This window comes from Larimichthys crocea, chromosome XV, assembly GCF_000972845.2.
Source record: "Larimichthys crocea isolate SSNF chromosome XV, L_crocea_2.0, whole genome shotgun sequence".
In the NCBI taxonomy this organism is placed as follows: Eukaryota; Metazoa; Chordata; class Actinopteri; family Sciaenidae; genus Larimichthys; species Larimichthys crocea.
The window spans coordinates 9,687,246-9,709,173 of NC_040025.1; the positions used below are offsets into that span (position 1 = coordinate 9,687,246).

At 42.4% G+C, this 21,928-nt stretch overlaps 2 protein-coding genes across 3 annotated transcripts; both read right to left on the reverse strand.

The window, feature by feature from the left end:
* Positions 1-332: 332 nt before the first annotated feature.
* On the reverse strand, positions 333-9,257 carry cables2a (Cdk5 and Abl enzyme substrate 2a). 2 transcript variants are annotated; one of them, XM_019257188.2, is made up of 9 exons: positions 8,497-9,251; positions 8,046-8,138; positions 5,866-5,943; positions 5,593-5,692; positions 5,334-5,505; positions 5,135-5,232; positions 3,657-3,763; positions 3,343-3,547; positions 333-2,196 (listed from the first exon to the last, which is right to left on the reverse strand). In XM_019257188.2, the coding sequence occupies exons 1-9, from the start codon at positions 9,174-9,176 to the stop codon at positions 2,056-2,058; spliced, it is 1,674 nt and encodes a 557-aa protein (XP_019112733.1). In that variant the 5' UTR covers positions 9,177-9,251; the 3' UTR covers positions 333-2,055. The 2 variants fall into 2 exon arrangements, with proteins under 2 accessions (XP_019112733.1, XP_019112740.1); XM_019257195.2 differs by lacking the exon at positions 5,866-5,943 and having other exon boundaries at positions 8,497-9,257.
* Positions 9,258-10,616: 1,359 nt separating this feature from the next.
* Positions 10,617-18,564, reverse strand: xkr7a (XK related 7a). The gene is made up of 3 exons (XM_027288617.1): positions 17,905-18,564; positions 14,216-14,415; positions 10,617-14,011 (listed from the first exon to the last, which is right to left on the reverse strand). The coding sequence occupies exons 1-3, from the start codon at positions 18,438-18,440 to the stop codon at positions 13,056-13,058; spliced, it is 1,692 nt and encodes a 563-aa protein (XP_027144418.1). The 5' UTR covers positions 18,441-18,564; the 3' UTR covers positions 10,617-13,055.
* Between the last annotated feature and the right edge of the window lie 3,364 nt (positions 18,565-21,928).

The following is a 21,928-nucleotide window of genomic DNA, read 5'->3' on the forward strand; positions in this document are numbered from 1 at the left end:
GACTCAAATGACTTTTCAGTGTCTGAAAATATATTTCAAAAACATTCATTTGACAGTATGAAAACAATGAATATTCACCCATTTGACAACAACCATACAAGTACAACATGTTCTGCAGTTATCTATTAATTGGCATATTTTTCACTGCTGCAGACACAGACAACAAACCGAACCACCATCATGTCCACGACTGTAAAAAGTTTGTGATTATCTTTCCCGGACAAGAACGTTTAAAGGTCGCTACAGCAGCGAGATGTAAGAAATGCTAAATATCACCTATGACATGATGGTTAACCATTTCACTGCCACTGTACTTTCAGGCACTTTTTTTCTCTCTCCATACTTTAGTGGCATCCAAATCACAAGAGTTAGTACAAAATAAGTACTGCAGTCAGGTTAACACTGTCTGGCACTTGTAGGAGCGACTTGTACATCTGTTCACATATGTGCACGACAATCAGTTACCTTTCATTGTTTTGTTTTTTTTAAATGGAGCACAGGTGATTTTAATGATGGTAGAGCTACTGTAACAACTTCTCTTTGGGTTAGAGTTTATACGAGTCATTCAAAAGAAAGTAAAAATTCCTGAGAACTGAAAAATACGACGACAAACAAGCAAGACTTTCGACTATTGAGGAATAAATTGCAGTGCATTTTACAAAAAAAATTAAAAATAAACATGTCTAGAGCTGCAACAAATGGTCGGTTAAAGGTCCAGTGTGTAACATTTAAGGAGACATATAGGCAGAAATATAATGTGCATAAGTATCTTTTTCTATTGTGAAAATTGACCTGAAAATAAGAATCATTATGTTTTTATTACCTTGTATCTACAGAGGGAGCGGGTCCTCTTCCGCAGACCAAACACTGGCTCTCGACGGTATTCAGTTGATTCCAATCTGCAATTCCTACGCACTGCATCTTTAATTGATTAGTTATCAACTATTGAATTAAATTGGTGACTTTTCATTGTTGATTAATCGTTTTGAGTCATTTTATTCAGACAAAAAGTCCAAATTATCTTATTTCCGCACCTGAAATTTGAGTATTTTCTAGTTTTCTTACTCGTCTTCAACAATAAACTGAATGTCTTTAGGTTGTGGGCGAAATAAAACATTTGAGGACGTCACTTAATTATCAACAGATTAACGGCTAATGAATATAGTCGTTAGTTGCAGCCCTAAACATATCTCCCTGGGTAACGACATAACAAAAACAACATTAATTATAAATAATAAGCCTCCTTGTTACAGTATAACAGCAGTTATACTGAATATCAGGAGGACAGAGCTGCCACAATTAATATTTAATTTATTTTTCTATTAAAGAAAAAAATGAATATATGAATGTGGCTGATTATTGTTGGACAAACAGTACAAATATAAAAATAAAAACATAAATTAAAGGCCACTTCCTCTTCTCGTAAAAAGACTAAAATCATGTTTTCCACCCGCAGTCTACAGTATCATGTTTCAGTCCGATGGCTAAAAACGAGTTGATGTCACAGTGGGTTCAAAAGGCATTTACAAAAATCAACAGTATGGTTCTTTGTAGTTCGTAATAAATACTATACAGGCTGCGTATAGTCATGAGAAAGGTGCAGGAGAAGTTTTACACGGACACAAACATCACAGCGTACGTTTTCATTTAAATAGAGGCGAAGAATACGAGGACGTACCAAAATAAAAGTCACGAGAAACCAAAATAAAAGCACAATTAACGTGCTCGTCGAACATCTCTAACATAGAGCTCATGACGGGATCGACATCAGAACGTCACGTGTACAAAAAGACATTCAGGGAGACGGACATGCCAACGAGTGTAAACTAGTTATTCTTCATAAACAGCAAGTGACTCGAGTCACGACTGACAGAAAATAAATAGTACCAGAATTATTTGTCTCAAACACCACAGCTTATAAACTGGTCGGCCCATCGCACACACACATGAACACACACACACACACACACACACACACACTCGGTCAGTTCTGATTCACGCACACTTGCTGATGTTATTAATGAAACTGGAGTGTCAGACATCGCCGTAGCCGGTCTAACCCTGCTGCACCAGCCTGCGGTAGTGCGGCATGACCTTGCTCTCGGGGAGGTACAGGCCCATCTCCAAGGCAACCAGCACCGGGAACTCCAGAGGAATCAACTCTCGTCTGTTGATACGAAAACGCTCCTCCAGCTTCTGCTCGTCCGCATGAGGGGGGAGGGGGAAAAGAAAACAGAGGAAGACATGTTATGATGTGGTTTAGAAGAGGCAGATGCTGAAATATTTAAGTGTTGAAGAGTTTGTTTTTATGTGTGATTCTCATCCATCCCATAGAAATGTTCATGATGATCAAGACTTTAATAAAATCTGTTTAAACTCTATATATTGTAGTTTTCATTGTTAGCATTCCCATGTGGGATTTAAATTGTTCAAGATGCAGAAAACTGCTGTGGGTTGGAATCATAGCGGTCCTCTGTGGGTAGGACTGAAGCCGAAACCCCAAAAAGACACACCGAGGCCGAAAAGCTGATCTGGTCCGTTCTCCAAAGTGACATCAAACTCCACCAGGAGCGTTTCAGAAGCAACAAGATTTTGTTAATTTGCTCAGATTTGGTCTTTTTTTATCTGGTTTACGTGCTTCTAAAAATGTAAATATGCTACAGAAGATCGGCGTATTCTCAGCGAAGCAGACCGGAGAACCACTTCTGGGCCGCGATGCTTCTGCTTTGGTTTGAAACATTGACTAGGATGTCGTGATTAGCTCTAGTGGCCGCGGTCGTGTCACATCCGTGCCTGGTGAAATTTGGCCTTTAGCTATCGGGTAACCTAAACTGACCTTTAAAAAATTAAAAACTGAAATCACATTTTTCCTCCTGTTTTTGGTCAAAAATAATATTCCTTTTTGCAAACTAGTGTAGGATGTTGCTCTGACTAAAGTAGATTTGATTGGCTGTAAAGAAATAAGGCCTTCATGTACAAATGAATGCAAAGAATAGGGGCACCTTCGTGAAACCGTAGCTGTAACAGACAAAAAAGTTGGACTTTGAAAGAGTGGTTCAAAATGTTTCATCTATTTGTTTTATGGAGATTCTTCAACATTAACCAGTTTCAATAGTTCAGCTTTGATCTGTGTAGTTGTGTTTCCTGTTTCCACCCGTATAATACGGTGTGTTGAGAGAATAATGCTCTGTGATTCACATTGAGCTAAGTGCAACGTGTGTGACGGGTTTTTCCGCTCTCTGTTTACCTTTCTATTATGTATGATGAGGTTGCAGGTTAACCTGTGTGTGCTTTGTTTTGTGTTTCTACTCAAAGATCTGTTTCTGTGGAAACTTTACTCACATCAATGAGCTGCTTGACTTCTGGCTTCCTCAGATCGCTGCTGATCTTTGCAGCCAGTAGCACGCACGCCGCCGCCACCAGCTTCCTGTTCTGCTTGTTGAGGCGGCCCTGCAGCACCAGCTTCTCAAAGTAAACAAAACCCATCGCCGTGGTGACCGGCTGCAGGCCGAACTCCTCGCTCACGGCCCGCATCTCTCTCTTCAGGCTAGTGGAGAGGAAGGGAGGAATCATACGTTAGTGGTCAGATTTCTGAGAAAGGCTGTGCTGTGTGACTTGTTTGAAACAACCCAAGGGGCGATGTAACATATCTGAACCTTCTGATCTTGCTCAGAGTCAACTTGATGTGAGGAAACTTCTCCCTGAAAGTCTCGTTCATGTCCTTCTTCAGGTCGGACGGTTTCACATACTCGATCACGGTCGTCTGCAGAGGTGAAAATAAAACCAGCACAGAAGTCAGTACAGAAGTTCCTTGTGTCGACGTGAATTATAGCTACAATAAAGCTTCAAAGTTCTGCTTATAAACTGTCTCTGTTAGGATAATTCACACTCGCACTGATGCCAGAGGTCACAGTCTTGTGACATGAGGCATTTAGCAGCAATAAAATCATGTGAATGCACGCATTTCACCCTCAAACGAAGCTTCATTGACAGGTCAAATTCATATTTTTTAGAAACAAAACAATCCGTGTGTGTGTGTTTATGTGAATTTAAGAAACCAGCGTGTCTTCCTGTGTGTGTGTGTGTCAGATCAGAGATTTCCCTCTCAGCGTGTCTGAATTTAACAGTCAAACGTTCAGCTGTGGAAACTGATTTATTTAGACTTCTGGAGGCTTTTTTTGTGTTGGCTTGGGGTTTCTTCAGGGTTCACCCAGTTAGATTTAAGACTCTTTAAGACCACACAGAGTCATACTGAATAGAAAGAGTTCTTAAAACACCACATTTCTGAGTACTAGCAGTATATAACAATAATTTCTAATGATACCATGAATAAACTGACTCAGATAATCAGAAAAATACAGAAGGATGACTGTGACTCAGCTGTATAAATCAATTAAGAGTCTATGAACCTCCAGCTACAGCACATCTGACGATATTATCTGTTGAAGGTTATCGTAGGCGACTTGACTTCTTGAAGAGGTTTTTCTCTCCAGTTCTGAAAGTCTCTTGAATGAGAAGATAAACTAAGCAAGTCCAGTTTCCTCTGATAACCTTCAGCGGGTGTAGCTGCAGTAGCTGCAGTGTTTGTTACAGGTCTGATGGTGCTGACTTAGACTCCATAAAAAAAAGATTGAACAGCCTCCTACACACACTGCTGAAACAATCCCACTTTCAGTTTAGTGTCTGCCAGCAGTCTGTACACAATCACAAAGACAATCACCGGTGACAGGCAAGAGAAAACATTTAAGACTAAAGGTCTGAGCACTTTTCAGACACCCTGCAGTTTCAGCTACACAACGTTATACAAAGACACATTGCTATGTGTCATTTACCTCTGCTCAGCTGTCACTTTTCCTTTCTGCAGGCTGACTAGAAACCTCTAACTACAGGGTAGAGAAATCTGCATTTACCAGACACCAGGTTTCTTCTTTAGACAATGCGTTTAAAATAAAAGTCAGCTTACAGGAGAATGGAGACTGTAAGGGTGCATCAGAGCTTAGTCCATGAACCCACCTGGGTAGTCTCAGTTTCAGACGTATCAGGTTTTGAAACTGAATGTAAAAACTTCACTGCAGAGCCAGGTCCAGTCCGACAGATATTAAACTGCATGTAAACAAACTAAATGAACTCTCACCACATATGATGCAAATATCAGGACCCTCTTGTGTCTCCCACAGGGCCACTGAGGGTCACTGAGCAGGTTCGGATCGTACTCTGTCACCTCCTCAACACCTGAAAAAAAAAAAAAGTGTGTGAAATTAAATCTGAACTCAGTGAAACAGTGAAGAGGTCTTTGTGTGCGTGTGACCGTTGGTCTGAATTTGTGGTCGTACTTGGCTCCTGTGGCGCGTTGTTGTTGTTCAGACGGGCAGGGGTGAAGTTCCTCTGCCCGTTGCCACGGAAACGCGACTGAGGGGTCTGAGCTGTGCAGTTCTCCGGAGCTCCGCCGCTCTTCTGTCTCACCAAGGCATTGGTCGGATAAAGGAACTGGGCGTATGACACCGTCTGAGGAGGGAAAGCGAGCTTTATCCGAGCACTGCGAGTATTTCTGTGTCCCGTCGTCGTACTTTATAAAAACAGGCAGACGTTTACCTTGCCGTAGGACCCCAGCTCCACACCCTCGAGGGAAGGGAGCAGGTCAGCAGCCACCACGGACGACAGCCTTTGTCTCTGAACCTCCAGCTTAGGATCACTGTTCAGAAAGAGTCACCTTTATGTCATTTCACACACACACACACAAACACACACTGCCCTTTTCCTGAGGATGATGATGTTCATGGATCAGACAGGAGTGAGGATGATAAAAAAAAAAACATAAAAGCGAGGGGTGGGTGCTCCCTGCTTGGGTTGGTGCTTTCTTTGTACCTGAGGTGAGCACTCTCTCCATAGGGCAGCACTGAGAAAGCAGCATATAGCGACCGCTTGGCACAAACCAGCACGATCCTGCAGGACACAGCAAGTACAGGCAGACAAAACAGATGGTGTGTCAGTCTACAAGCAACAACTACAGTCACTGCTACTCAACAGCTACTGTACACGCGATAATCATCTGTGCCGGAGCTGATCTGCATCGCTACTGAAGCCAAACAGCTATCAACAACAATCTGAAGCTCCGGGCAGAAAGAGGGGAAACCTGAGAGCTGGACGAGTTTGAGCCTCTCTTTTATGATCCAGTCACAGAGAGATGATTAGTCATCCGACAGAAAATGAACTGGCAAACGTTGTTACAGTCGATTAATGATAAACATGCCAAATATTCACTGGCTACAGCTTCTGGACTGCGTCCAAATGTAAATATTTTCTTTGTCTTCTACGATAATTAATTAACGGACTATGTTTAGATTTTGGACCGCTGAGCAGATACAACCAGACTGAAGGCGTCACCTCTGGCTCTACGAGACATTTTACACAATTCATCCATTAATTCAGGAAATAACCAGAAGATGAATCACTGCTGAAAGTAATTGTTGATTGCAAAATACAGAACCAGTGACTTTTAAAAAACCCTGAAGGACATTTACTGCTGCTGAAGTTATTTTAACTGTCTTCATGGAAAAAAATATTCTGGAGCTGCTCGATGAATAAATATTATTCTGAAGGAGCGACTCTATCTCCTAATCCAGGTAGCCCAAAATGACAAGCTCTTGGAAAACACAAGGAAAATTTCAACACATTGTAAAGAAAAATCAGTATATAAATCAATAAATAACATTTTAAATTAAAAAAAAAATCTTAGGCGAGTCAGATCTGGCCACCATCTGGAAAAACTTGAACATTTTAGACATACAGCAGATTATGAAATTATTATTTTCATTATCAATTAATCTTTTAGTTGTTAAATCTTTAAAACATCAGAAAATAATTATAACAGAAGCCATCTCATGACATTTAACCAATAGAGGACTTTATACTGTATTATATTATCTACAGAGACCCAACAATTCCCACCATGAACAAATACCTGGTGACCATCAGTCCAAATCCAAAGATACCGAGTTTACTGTGAGAATAAAGTGGCTGATTTTCACATTTTGGAGGAACTAAAGCCACCAAATAACAACAAACAATACATGAATTATCGACTACAGAAGACTGAATATTGTCGTTTATTCTCAGAAAATCAGACGCTTATCTCTGTGACTCAGCTGTAATGTTAATCTGTTGTACGTGAGAGGCACAAAGTGAGGCTAAGGAGCTAATGACTGGCTTAAACCAGGGACTACCAACCAATAAACACAGTAAACATTCACTACACGTCTATTGTTCTGACAAAAATGTGGACAAACGACTCACAGTGGAGCTAACAGCACCACGGCCACCAAACAGGAGCTTCATCTCGTCACAAAACGCCGATCGACATCAAAAAGTCAGCAGCGTCTGGGTCACCAGGAGATACATATCAGATCTCTCACAGGGGACAACACCACAACACTAACCTCCCTTAATTAGCTTAGTTATATAACCTTCAGCGTTCAGCTCAGTATGTAACATGCACTGAAGACTGAAACAGACCCTGAGGGGAAGTCGAGGATTGCCAAATCACTGCCTTGCGCACACACCAACAAAAAAATGACACATCATCATGTATGTGGACATGAAATGTTGGGATGTAAAAATGGGTCAAAAACATAGTTTGGCCGGTGGATATGACGTGTTTTTACAGTGCCTACATGCGGATAAACAAACATATTATCATTATTATTACACAACCAGCTTCACGGGCAGCCAGCAGTGACTGACTTTCTTCGGGGTTACCTTACTGTTGGTGCAATAGGGTGTTATATTTCCACACTGCACCTCTTTTGGCTTTTGCAAAGCTTCCAAGGGTGATTAAATTCACTGTAGCACTCAGCAGCTGTGCTGCTGTTATTCCTCTGCAGTCTCTCCGCCAGAGCTAAGCTGCTTATTACAATACCAGCGGGAGAAGTATAACACCGCTTTGGAGTTAAAAAGGTCTACCTCAAAGTCCAAAATAAAACAGCCTTTTGTCTGAGGAACTAGATGACTGTATGTAGTATGTAAATCTATTTGTGTATGTGACTCACCTGCAACCCCGGGTGTCATACTGCCTCATACTTTTGATGAAGTGGACTTTCTTTGGCACCTTGGGTCCAGGAGAACCGGAGACATTCCTCAACCTGTAAAAAGACACAAAGCAGATCGCTTCATTATTTAACATATCCATACAGACAATGATGTGGCTGTGCTGTAATCTGGACTCTTTACATCAGAGATTTAGTGGATTCATTGGGTATTTTCTCATATTATGAGTCTGACAACTGCTGATATGGAGTTATGTCATGTTTTAAAGCTGGAAAATACTGCAAACCTCTGGTATAAATTGGATTTAACCTCTCATACATGCGTTACAGATCACTAACACTACAACAAAGATGAAAGTGAAGCTTCAGCCTGCTGCTTTCATTTCATGCGGAAGTCAGCAGTCAGTTTAAAAGGCCCCCGGTGGAGGTGGAGGTGTTGGTGGAGGTGTCTCACCTCTGCCGTGAATCCACAGTGTTGCCGGCCGGCACAGGGCTCAGCGCGGTGGGCGTTGACTTGACCCGGGAGCAGAGCTGGTGTCCCCCGGACACAGGAGACATAGGGGTGTCCGGGGTTAGCGTCTCGGTCGTGCTGCCACCCTCCAAAAATACCTCATTGGCCCCCACGGTGCTGCTTGTAAGTCCCGGAGACATTACCAAAGAAGGTCGGGCAGGACTGACCACCCCGGGCAGACTGGAAGAAGAGCCACCACCGCCGGCCGCGGCCGGTTCTGTCACCTGGGCGACCGCTTCTTGTCCCTCCGCCGGCGGGGGCAAGACCGACGCGTCTCTGTCCTCGAGTCGGTGCTCCTCGGCGTCTTTTGGGTCGGCAATCCCATCGTTAACCTGACACTGGGGGCGTCCGTCGAGTGAGATGTTATTAAGGAACAGGAGAGCCGCCTGTCTCCTCCGGGAATCCTTCGCTTTCCTCCGGTGTTCCCGGCGGATCTTGGCCGGTTTGCCGTTAGCGCCTGTGGACTGCAGACCGCAGACAGCGGTCGCCATTCTAGTTTGAAATGTGGCCGTTGGGCGCATAAGCAACGAGTGACTGCTAACAGCGCGTTGACCCCGCCCCCTATCCACACGCTGATTGGCTGCCTGGTAATTATGCGAACTAAACAATGTGAATCCGCGCATGTGATTGGATGATACATATATTATGCAAAAATATTCTTGTTGCTCGTAGTTGATTGGGTGTAGTAAAATAGTGGGAGGGGCGCTGGAGACAAAGAATGTATTCATCAAATTCAGCTGGATGATTAATTAATTTATATTAATATGAGCTGATTAAACCACAGCATGAATCTAATTATACAAAAATATGATTAATTAATTACTTATATAATAATTATTTATTTGTCTATTCTTGTTTCTATCCTTTTTTTTTACACCATTTCTAATATGACAAATTGTAGAATCTTACAGAAATATATTTAATTATGACTGTTCCTGTGTTATAATATGATTCAAGTACAAAAAAGAAAATTTCTACATTCAAATTAAAGGTCCAGTGTGTCTCTATTTACAGAAAATGTCAGAATATTCATAACTATGTAACTTAACTTAACTTAAATTTAGACTTTAAAGGTCCAGTGTCTAGGATTTAGTGGCATGTAGCAGTGTAGTTTCTGCCGTAAAACACACTTTAAAAAAAAGGAAAAGTCCCTATCTAGAGCCAGTGTTTAATTTGTCCATTCTAAGCTAATGTAGAAACATGGTGGTTCAACCACTGACAGTATAAAGAATGGACAGTGTATGTGAGACATCACACACAGGTTTCTGAAGATCCGCTTTCAAGGTCAAAATATGTGACTCTGGCCGCCGCCATCTTTGTAGTCCTGCCTTTTCCGGCTAATCTAAAAACTGACAAAGTTGTGGATCGTCAGTGAATCTGAGGTGGGTAAAATTTATCATCGGTGTGAATTATAATAAATTAAATGGATTTTGATCTACCAGTCCTATTAGGTAAATGGTCTAACGGGTAATTTGTAGTTCTTTCTAAGATTCAGGCAGGTCAGGCCTGTGGTTTCCAAACTGTTACCACATCAGAGTGTTTTCTGTTTTCCACCAGTCATCTATTTAGCATTTGCAAACAGGCCAGATGACTGTGAAACTGAGCTGCTTGTTCTCTCATTTCACTGCGACAACAGCAGTTAACACAGGACAGTTTGCACCGGACTTTGACTTTGGTTTCACACCCCCATTGACTTGTAAACACGAAGCTTGAGTCTATTTGTCCGGGGACGGAAGCTGAAGCGTGAAAGCTTTTCCGTCTCCTCAATGGAAGTGATCAATAGAGTAGCCTGATGGAAATCCTGCATGGGCCTTCCTTCCTTTGGCAGTTGAGGATAATTAACAATGATAACATCATGCCAACCCTCAGTGGATATACAGTATGCGGTGATGACACGTTCAGAGCCTCTAATCCACTGATCCACTGTAGCAGAGAGATGGGATTAGACTCAGCCCAATCAGAACGATCTGCCTCATTATATCTATCTATCTATCTATCTATCTATCTATCTATCTATCTATCTATCTATCTATCTATCTATCTATCTATCTATCTATCTATCTATCTATCTATCTATTTCTGTGTAAGAAGGCACAAACAGCAGAAGTCAGGTAAACACATTGCTCTTTATTTTAGCAACAACAACATACTGAAATTGTCTTCACCTTCCTGTTAATCTTTTTTTTTTCTTGCTCTAACAGCAACAGTCTGGCATGACCAGTTTAAGGCTTTTTGATTCTAGCTTTGTGTTTGTGTTTGAGGTACAGCCTCGCCCAGCTCCTGCCACAACAAGCCCATTTCATGGTACACCGTGTGGGTATAGTGATGGATTTTAAACATTTAGCACCATAGTTGAAGAAGCCTCTGGCTTTGTTACTGCAAACAGAGGTGGTTAAAGGTGCTCTGTGGGCTGTTTTTTATTTCTTTCAGTGTCATCTGGGAAATAAAATGAGCTGACTGGACAGTGTTTACAACAAAACTGTCATATCTCAGTAACACAATTTTAAAAAATAAATTAACTTAAATGCACATGGCAGGACTCCTTCTTCCCCTTTCCCTTTCACATACACTCATACACATGCTGGTATGTGAGCTCACATACATACACGCAAACACACACAGACACACACACACGGTTCAATTTCCTTTTGTGACTATAGAAAAACAACCCCAAAAAAGAAAGTACACTTTATTTTACAGGTCCTTTAAATTAGGGAGGAAGGTTCCTGGAAAGAAGTTTGTAATTTAGCAATAATTATAATTAAAACTGTTTTTTGTACTGGGCACTTCACATTCATGGAGGTTGCCACTTGGTTTAAATGGAGAAAAGAAAGAAAAATCATGGCTAAACTAACACTGTTTCCCTAAAATTTGTACCAAATTAAAAGCTTCTTTTTAGGATCATTTTAAGACCTGTAAAATTAAGTGTCTCCAAAAAATACCACATGCCTGTACCATCGATAATATCAAAGCTATTCTGTTAGGAGTCCGGAGTCTGCAGCTATTTTTTTTTTCTTCTTTTCTTTTTTTTTTTAAACATTTTTCAGACAACAAAGTATGGATACAGTACAATTACAGACAGTGCTGTCCCTCTGAAACATCCTCCTCATTGTACAGTTTAATTTACATATAAATTAACCTTTCGCTGTGTAACGGTGAATGTAAGTATGAAAATACAACTGTTGAGAGAGTCCCATCTGTAGAATACATCCTGTAAATGTAACTCATAATGAAGCTATTGTTCAGTGCGTACACATTCTGTATGAAGGTGTGTCTTATTTGAATAATAGTGGATGGCATGTCCCCAAAACAACTTGTAAACACACACAAATATCTTTTTTTGTTTTTTGTTCTAGCTTACCTCAAAAAAACAAAACAAATATAGTACCACAGGAATGTTGTAAATCCCACTAACAGCATGAAAATGCTCAAAGCCTCGTCACAAATAATCACATTTTCAACTGTTTTTACATTCAACTCAAATGTTGCTTTTGAAACCACCCTTCAGATTTGAAGCAGCATCCTTCAGAGACTCCTTCAACATGAGTGAATAACTTATGGAAAATCGTGATTATGATTATCACTGCCTGTGTTGTGTTGTGTTGTGTTGTAGACTGCAGTGTTGTAGTCAAGACCAGCTAAACCGAGACCGAGTCAAGACCAAGACCAGAGTGTATCAAGACTGAAACAAGACCAAGACTTGGAGGGGTTGAGACCAAGTCAAGACCAAGTCAAGACCAAGACCCGAGTGTATTGAGACTGAAGCAAGACTAAGACTTTGAGGGGTTGAGACCAAGTCAAGACCAAGTCAAGACCAGACAGTATATATTCAACTTAGATAGCTTAGTGTAAAATTATTTTATTTTTGAGGAGCTGCAGTTTTTTGCACTTCTTCGTTAGCATCACAAGTTACACATTATTAGGTGATCAATGGGAACCAGTTGTGGTTTTGACCGGTCTTAAAATAAAATCCTGAGTCCTCTTTATCGGAAACTGATACAACAACAGAGGTGGTCTTGAGACCGATCTCGAACACTATGACACTGGTAGATTGTGTCTATCATCTCCACTCTTGATGTTTCGGTTCTAGCTGCCATAAATAATCATGCATGTTGAAGGCTCGTCTCTGTCGTCGACAGCATCGTCACCGAGGAGGACTTTCTGCCTCTGATTGATAATCGTACTTCTCCGCCTACCTGTGCTTCTCTCTAAGTTAACGCTGACCTCTTTCCTGTACCACGTCCTGACCTGAGAAATGATACAGAAACCAAAATATGCACCATCATTAGACAACATCACAGAACTTTGCCTTTGTTAAAAAATAAAGACACCACCACCGCCGCCGCCACACTCCGCCCCCTTCTTCGCCTGACAGTACAGAGAGCGCTCAAGAAGTAGGCGTGGAGCTGCTCGGTGAGAGTCATCCACCTGCCGTTTTTTAAATTTAAGGCAGGGTGTCCACATGGCAGCAAGCTGAGTCACAGCATCTTCAGCTCAGCACATCACACGGTGGTTTCGTACTCCATCACTTCTTTGGGTGTGCCCAGACAGCGGTACTGAATCCTTGGCGTGACCGGGGCGGCACTTTCGAGCACCAGGATGGTTTTACGCAGCCGGCGGTCGATGAAGTGAGCGTCCCAGGCAGGATACTTCTTCCTGGGGAGGTCTATTCGGATGACAGGCCCCTCAGTCCTGGGTGTGAGGTGGGTGACCGGGGCCTGAGCTCCCCGAGGTGGTCGTACCTGAAACACATCTCCATCTACCCCAGGACCCTGCTCTCTTTCAGACCCTTTAGTTCTCTGAAGGGTCCTGGGGGGGCTGCTCACCAGATCAGGGGGTAGGCTGGTAGCCGGGGAGGCCAGCATCTCTACAGGTACCTCCTTCTCCACAATATAGCCCCACCCTGAGACTGGGCCGTCAGGGTGCAGCAGACAATAATACACAAACATGAAGAAGGTGCCCAGAGCATAGCTGCTGGCCACTATGCACACCATGATGACGGCGTAGAAGTCTGAGGTATGAGGGCCGCGGTACAGGTACCAGATGGTGGTGAGGGCCACGTTCTCGATGAATACAGTCAGGCTGTAGATGAGCATCCTGCAGCGAGTGCGACCCTCTCTCACGCTGAACCAGCAGAACACGTACACGATGCCCACCATCATGTTGTAGATGATCTCCTCCCATTTGGACATGCAGAAGTCCGTCTCGCCTTGAATTATCCAAAACGTCATGATGCACCAGTGGGCCACGATGAAGATGCCAAAGTAAAGCTGGAACACGGAGGCAAAGAGGGCGAAGGCCAGAGTGCGTGCCCCGATGGTGAACAGGTGCCAGAGAATCTGAACTATGACGGCCTTGTAAGACATGGGTAGCTTATCGTCTCGGGAGTCTCTCAGGACTTTCTGATAGGAGGCGATCATCCAGGAGAGAGATATCAGCGAGGCAGACGCTGAAAGCCCTGGAGAGACAAGAGAAGATTGAGCAATAGAAGTTAGACAGGATTTAAACACCTCGGGGTTGCTGTCTTATCATTTAGCACAGCGAGGATATATATTTCCAGCTCTGTAGGGGGGCCCCGATTGAGGCGACTGATGTGACTCATCATGCTCAGCGTGGGCTGCAGACGTATGATTGACTGATTGGTCATTTCGGGGGCACTCACCCTGAAGCGGCAGCACCTGACTGGCTTGGATCATGATGCTGAGCTGCAGCACCAGCTGAGGGGCGCTCTTCAGGAAGGACTCGAGCAGACGCAGCATGCTGATATCGGCGCTCTCGAACATCATGCGCCAGTAGTAGTGACGCCGCTCTGGGTCTCTGTGCCAGCGGCTCTGCACGCCCAGATACAGAGCGTGGACATACCTGTGTATCAGAGAGACACATTCCTCAGTTTAGAACATGAAGGCTTAATGTTGTGCTTCAAATACTTTTGGACATCAAACAGAGACTCTCAGAAGTCAGTACTTATTATTCCAAACTCTGGGAGCTGTCAGTAGTTCTTGCCAAATACTGCTTGCTTGCTCCTCTAGGATTTAGATTAGACTGCAACTGAACTAAAGAGCTCTGTAGTTTTAATTTTAGTACAGACATCCGAGGGGTTGAATGTAGAGCGTGGCTGCAATTTCTTTGCAAATAAAATCTGAGCTGAGCGTGAGGCGCCGAGGAGAGAAAAGACTTCCAAATAAACGCTTTCAATCCAGTCTTCATATCGAAGGTTAGGAAGAGAAAAGAAAGGAGCTCGCTGTAAATCCCTTGTTGAACTCCAGTGCTTTGCTGACATGTGCATGTAGTCCACCCACCCCCCTCCATCTCAGCCTGTTCTATAATGACCTTGTATAACACACACGCACACATCATTTTGTAGACACATGCACCGTACCAACATACAGTACCGGTCTAAAGTTTGGACACACCTTCTCATTCAACGGTTCTTCTTATTTTTTACACAGTAGATTAACACCAAAGACAGGTGTTAAAGAAACCAGAACGTGTTTTATATTTTAGATTCTTTAAAGTAGCCACCTTCTTCATGAGGTGGTCACCTGGAAAGGTTTTCAATGAACAGGTGTGCCATCATTTGTGTTGTACTGAGGTACTGTTGGCAAACAGTAGTAGTAGTGGCAGCTTGATTCAACTACTAATCCATATTATTGCAAGAATCACTGAACTAAGTAAAGAGACGACAGTCCATTGTTACTTTAAGACATGAAGGTCAGTCAGTCTGGAAAATATCAAGAACTATCAAGAAGATATCCTTAAGTGTAGTTGTAAAAACCATCAAACACTCTTCACTTAACGACACCAGATTAGAGTTTACATAAATGCTTCACAGAGTTCAAGTAGCGGACACATCTCAACGTCAACTGTTCAGAGAAGACCGTGTGGGAATCAGGCCTTCATAGTAGAATTGCTGCAAAGAAATCACGACTGAGGGAGACCAAGAACAAGAAGAAGAAGAAGAGAAATCTATCTGTGGTCAAAACTTCTTTGCTCTGAGTCAATATCTGAGTTGTATGTTTCGAACCTTCATGTCTTTGTGGGATGTGGAGAAGGTGAACGGATCGTGTAGGAGCCAAAATGTGTACATAGTTAGAGTTGTTTGAGTTTTTTGTTGTCTGGATCACCTTAACTTCTGGTAATTGGCACAGTTTGTGGAAATAGATAGATAGAAGATAGGCTCCAATATTTTCATGTTGACCATATCATCACGTATCATCTCGTAATACATTATATCATCTTGTATCGTATAGTTTCATCGAGTTAGTTAGTGGATAGTGGTCGCTACAGATGGTATCTACATGTGCGGATAAGCGGGAGAAGACGAAGACGAAGACTACCATAGTATTCTGCACTAAGCATAATCATATTTCCCCAAGAAGGAGAGCGATGCATCACCTGGCCTTCACAATCACCCAGCTGAGATGGTTTAAGATGAGTTGGACAACATGTAAACTCCTTCAAGACTGTTGGAAAATCATTAGGAGAACACCAATACCTTGAAGAATCTAAAATTTAAAACATATTTTCTTTGTTTATATCATTTCATGTGTGTCCATTCACAGTCTTGATGTCTTCAGTGTGAATCTACAGTGTAGAAAAAACATTGAATGAGAAGTTGTGTCCAAACCTTCGACTTAGTACTGTAGTACTATAGTCCCACCCCTCCTCCATCTTAGCCTCTTCTGTAATGACCTTGTATAACTAACACACATCATTTTGTAGACACATGGCGCTGTGCAAACATATTTCTGCACTAATGTGTTGACACCTTTTTGTCCCCTGTATAAATATGTAATGTGTAAATGATTAACTTTATCGCTACACGCCAACTAAGTGTTTGAAAAGGACTGGTGGTTGCCACGGAGGACTGACGCTATAAATGTCTCAGTAATTGCCTTGGGGAGAAGGGTCAGAAGAGCCCTATGTCAACAAGCCCAGTGAACCACAGGGGAGTTTGCGTAACCCTTTTTTTGTTCTTGTTCCTGCTACACAAAGTGTGCCTTGGGATGTAACACACTGAGAAAATGGAGCGTACATGGAGTAATGAGGGTCAAAGACTCACTGCCACACACTATCTGTAACACAATCCCATCTCTGGTGCGCTGACATTTAACTCTCGTAGCTAAGCGAGGGCCCAAATTGATCCTGGTTCACCTGCCTGACCGTGTATCAGTGACGGATCATTCCTGACTTAGCAGCTGAGGGTAAAACACACAGCGGTAATCCTCTTAATGTGCAGACACGCCGGTCTGAGAGCAGCGATGAATGGGGAGCACACAACAACAGCTTTAATGGCATTACCGGTAATTCTGTGCCGCCACAATGTTTTAATGTGCTCCTGGACACACTCACACATAAGAAGTCTGCGCCTCCGGGAGGAAATAAGGAATCAATATATATTACCCATAGGGCTGTCTAAAGAGGCAGGAAGAACAGAGAGCGAGAGAGAGAGACCACAAAGTCAGACACAAGCCAAAACAGCTGATTTGCATCTGATTTCATCATTATACACGATTCTGCAACATCCCAGCAAGTCTATAAAACTTGTCTTTGAATATCACTATCTAACCCTCCTCCCACCACAGTTCAGCTGAATGCCTCCTTCTGACTGGCAGCAGTTCAAGCCTGTCAAAACCTATCAGGGCACTGGAGGCTTGAGCTCTGCCTCACCATCACTCACTGACCTACAGACCTACTACTACCATCCGAGTGAGAGTGATGCCAAAGTGTGCAGTGGTTTGTTTTTTTTAACGAAGTAATTAAACATGTTTGGACTCTGTGAAGCTGCTGGGAGATTTGAGAATATGGATTTTACAAACATAAAGAGAAGAAAGCCTCAAGCTAAGAGCTGAAAATACACCAGACAATGATAAGATAGGGAGGCGGGTACACACACACACACACACACACACATCACTGCAAATAGGCAGCAACTCTCATGACATTTATGACTATTCATTTTCCTCAGCAGCAGACTCCTTCATGCACAAACCCCCCTAGGACAAAAGGTTTTCATGTATTTCTCTATACTTGATGATTTTCCTGGGAGATGATTGACCTAAAAGCCCATCTGGGTGTTGTTGGGGGTGGGTGGGTGGAGTCTGATTCTCCCTTTTTCAAGCTGGGGAAACGTCAAACAATACAAAAAGACATTTTGGGTACAGTCCTCCTTGAATGATTACAGGGAAAGATACAGGGAGTGATGCTGGTCTTGCATGCACACATTAACACACATAAAGGCATAATGTGTAGATATCACCCCCACCCCATCACACACACACACACACACACACACACACACACACCACACACACACACACAACACACACACACAACCCTCCTCAGACTTACCTCCAGACCTGTGCCAGTTGAAATATGTGAATGATGGCCTGGAAGAGCCACATGAAGACTCTGCAGCAGCCCCGGGCTCCTCCCCCGGTGCCCGGCCCTGGCAGCACCCCGGCCGCGGCAGTGCGGCCAGCGCCCTGCTCTCCGCTGTCCTTGGTGCTGAAGTCGCTCTCCTCCGCTCCCGACGCCGCTACCACGGCGGCCGCAGCCGTGCCGCTCTCGACGGTCTCCGAGAAATCGTAGGCGAACCATCGGAAGCTCAACACTTGCACGACCACGGACGGGACTATCACAAAGACCAGAGTCAGTGCAAAGCACCAGTAGTCCCTCCTTAGGTAGTAGTCGGCGGCCAGCCACAGGTCTGAGGCCCCGTCCGAGAAGAAGACCAAAAGGGCGCACAGCGTCCAGCAGCAGTCCGGGAGGGAGTAGCGTTGCTCGGCGGGTGGACGCTGCGGAGGCCGTGGGTCCGACCTGGAAGGACACTCGGGTGGGATTTCGTTTCGTAGAGAGACGGGTGCACCATCCGATTTCGCGGCCATGTTTGTTGTAGGGAAGAGAGTGAGTAAGAGATGGGAAAATGATGGAAGGGGGGAGGGGGGTCGCCGTAGCCTGTCGGTCTGTATGCATGCGTGCGGGAGAGAGAGGGAGGAGGCAGGCAGGGAGGGAGGGAGGAGGGAGGAGGGCCAGGGTGAGGTGAGAGAGATGGGGAGTCACCGCTCATCAATCAGCAGTGATGATGATGATGATGATGATGATGATGAAGAAATAGGCTTTTAATTGAGACCATATAAAAAGCTGCAGGTCTGTCCCGATGCACAAAATGTTTCTCTGCACCAAAGGAGGCTGAAACAGGTTGATATCAGTCATCCTCCTGCACAGGTAGCAGCAGCTGGACCAGATGTTGTAGTGCAACACACCTACAAATACTTACAAGCTTTTAAAGTCACACTTATGTATGTATCATCTGATATTCAGCTGTTACCTGTTTATATTTTTAATCTGGCTTTTACCTGAACTACATGAAAAACATGTTCTATTTGATCTATTTATACATTTTAATGAGTTTTATTGTTTCATTATTATTATTTTACTATTATACATTTTACTGGGGGTTTATATTATATATATATATTATATATTATATATATAATATAATATATATTATTATTTTTTTTTTTTTTTTTTTTTAATCATTTTTTTACCTGCCTCTGGTGTTTCCTCACTGCAAGATGATGAGATGGTGTATGTGTTGGTGGGTTATCGTGTGGAGCACATTGTGTTACAAATAAAGTCTGATTGATTGATTGATTGATTGATTGATTGATTGATTGATTGATTTAACTTATTTAACCTTTATTTAACTAGGAAGGGTCTCATTGAGTCCTGGTCAAGACAGGCAGCAGCACAAACTAAGAACAAGTCAAATTAAAACAGATACAAGACAAACAGACAATATTACAACACATAGCAATCTAAAAATAATAATAATATAAATACAGTACAAGCCATGAATCCAACATCATTAGCTGAAATGACACCCCAGTGATTTAGTCTCTAGGTCTTTCGATGTTTGTTATTGTTAATCAGTAACAAGCACTAAAAAATATCACAAGTAAAATGATTTATTATGCAGAACATGCCTTCTGTTACTTACATATTAATATATATTATTAATTATTATACATTATTGCATGTAAATGTGCAACATAAGATTGTCACAGCAGCTCAAGTTGGATAAGAAATATATATTAAAAAGTCATGCTGGTGTTAAAGAGTCTGACAGCTGTTGGAATGAAGGACCTGTGGTAGAGCTCCTTCATACATGGTGGGAGCAGCAGTCTGTAGCTGAAGGAGCTGTTTAAGACCTCCACAGTCTCCTGCAGGAGGTGAGAGGAGTTGTTCATGATGGATGTCAGCTTTACTAACATCCTCCTCTCCACTTGGAGACAGAGTCAGTCAGTCCAGGAGAGAGCTGGACCTCTGGACCAGTCTGTTGAGTCTTTTTCTGTCTCTCACTGGACCTCAGTCTTTTCCAAGTGGAGGCGACTTTGACCCTTTTTATACAGTAGCACTTTGTTTTATAGTGCAGGTGGAGTTACTTTTAAATACTTTATAAGGGTGGATAGCTGAGTCATGGTTCGCCCAGAGGAGGGTCACAAGATACAGTAAGTCTAAGAGGTCATAAGATGGTTACTAGCCCAGGAAAACATACATTTATATTAATATTTTGGACATTTCACACAACTCAGAAGGACTTCTTTGTATCCTCACTTTACGTGCAAGATTGACTGCAAACCTCCAACACTTACATGAGTCCAACTGTATGAGTCATGTGTTCTGTTAGATTTTGGTCCACGTTCTTGAAATATATCGGTACTAGTCTGGCAATGAAGGGTTTGGCAGACGACAGTAATGATCTGACACATTGTATGAACACATTACTGACGACAACATGATGTGTGTGCTTGAGTGTTAGTGATGCTGTACTGTACAGAAATGTAGACTGTAGATGCTCTAATGGATTTTACTGTCATTTATTAGACTGTTTTTGCTGTGCACGATGGCCTCACTCCATCCTTTGTTATCATTTCATTTATCTGTGTCCTTGTGTTTAAGTGTTTATCTGTACTGATTATAGTGGAGTACAAACCTTTGATACTTGCCTTGAACGGGGATGTTCAACTGTCCTTTAATACTGTCTGAAAAAAATAATCTATTTGTTAAAAAGGAGAAAATACTTAATAAAAGTTCGTATTTAGTCACACAAAATGGAAATACAGCACATAAATTCACTTTACTAAAGTACTAGTTCCTCAAAATTGTGCTAAGTTACTTCCCATCAGTGCTTAGCTCAAGTTCAGAGGCACATTATCTTTACAGTATTTGCACCTGTTGTGGTTTATAACATTTATGTGGCTCTGTACAGACTGTGGAAACTCGCCTTCTTTGGTAAAGTACAATATTAAATGTGTTCAGTCTAAATAATCTGTATGCTCTGGTGTATAACTTCACTTCTTACAGCACCAACCATGTACTCATGTTATATTTGCAGTGTGTTTAAGACATCTTAAAGTGTGTCTCACTGAGGTGTGAGTCCACCATCTGACCAGTTTCTATTCTGCTTTCACTGCCTCCACCTCTGGGTCTACAGTCCGGGTTTCCTCTCTCTCTGCTCCTTCCCGTCTTGGCTCGAGCCTCCTTGCTGCAGGTCAGCTGACTCAACTCTGATGACTCCAGCTCAGGCCAACAGGAAACACTACAGCACCATAACATTTCTAATTAACGTAGTACTAAATGTAAGAAGTAAAAGGTGTATCGTAACCCTCATACAGACATTTGAGACTTTTCAATGAGGAAACAAACAGACCAAAAATAATGAAAATGTACTAAAATTTAATCATTCATAAAAGCTGGAAAATCATCTGTGACAGCAATATTAGAGTTGGTTTAGTACAATATATTTTCAGCCTCAAGACACAAATCAGAACACACCATTTTCCCCCCATCAGTCTATAAAATACTAATTTCCTTAGCTTTATTATGCAAAAATGGAAGTAGAATATATTATGGGAAACGTGGAAGGCTTGCAGCTTTCAATATAAAACAAAGTCACTTAGGAAAGATGTTATCTCATCAGTACACATCCTTTGTAAGTAGGCGCGAGTAACTTACGGACAATGATGCATCTCGTTGGACACCGTTAGTGCAGAAATGTATGAGAAGGCCAACATTTCACATGTTTTCTTTTGCAAAAACAAAATGCCAAAGATTGATGTTATTCTCAATAAAAACATTTTAGTTCCCATATATGGACTTTAAATCCACGGTCTTTTCTTTTTTTTTTTTTACACTGATATTTCCAGAAAGACACCTTGGAGAAGAAAACTTAATAAAAACAGAGTTGTCATCAGGCTGACGATACAAAAAAAAAAAAAAGTGGATGTCTTTGCCGTTAAAAAGCAGAGAAGAGAATCTTGAATATGTGCCGTCTCCTGCCATTTTGCGAGTGGTGAAGTATCTGTCAGCC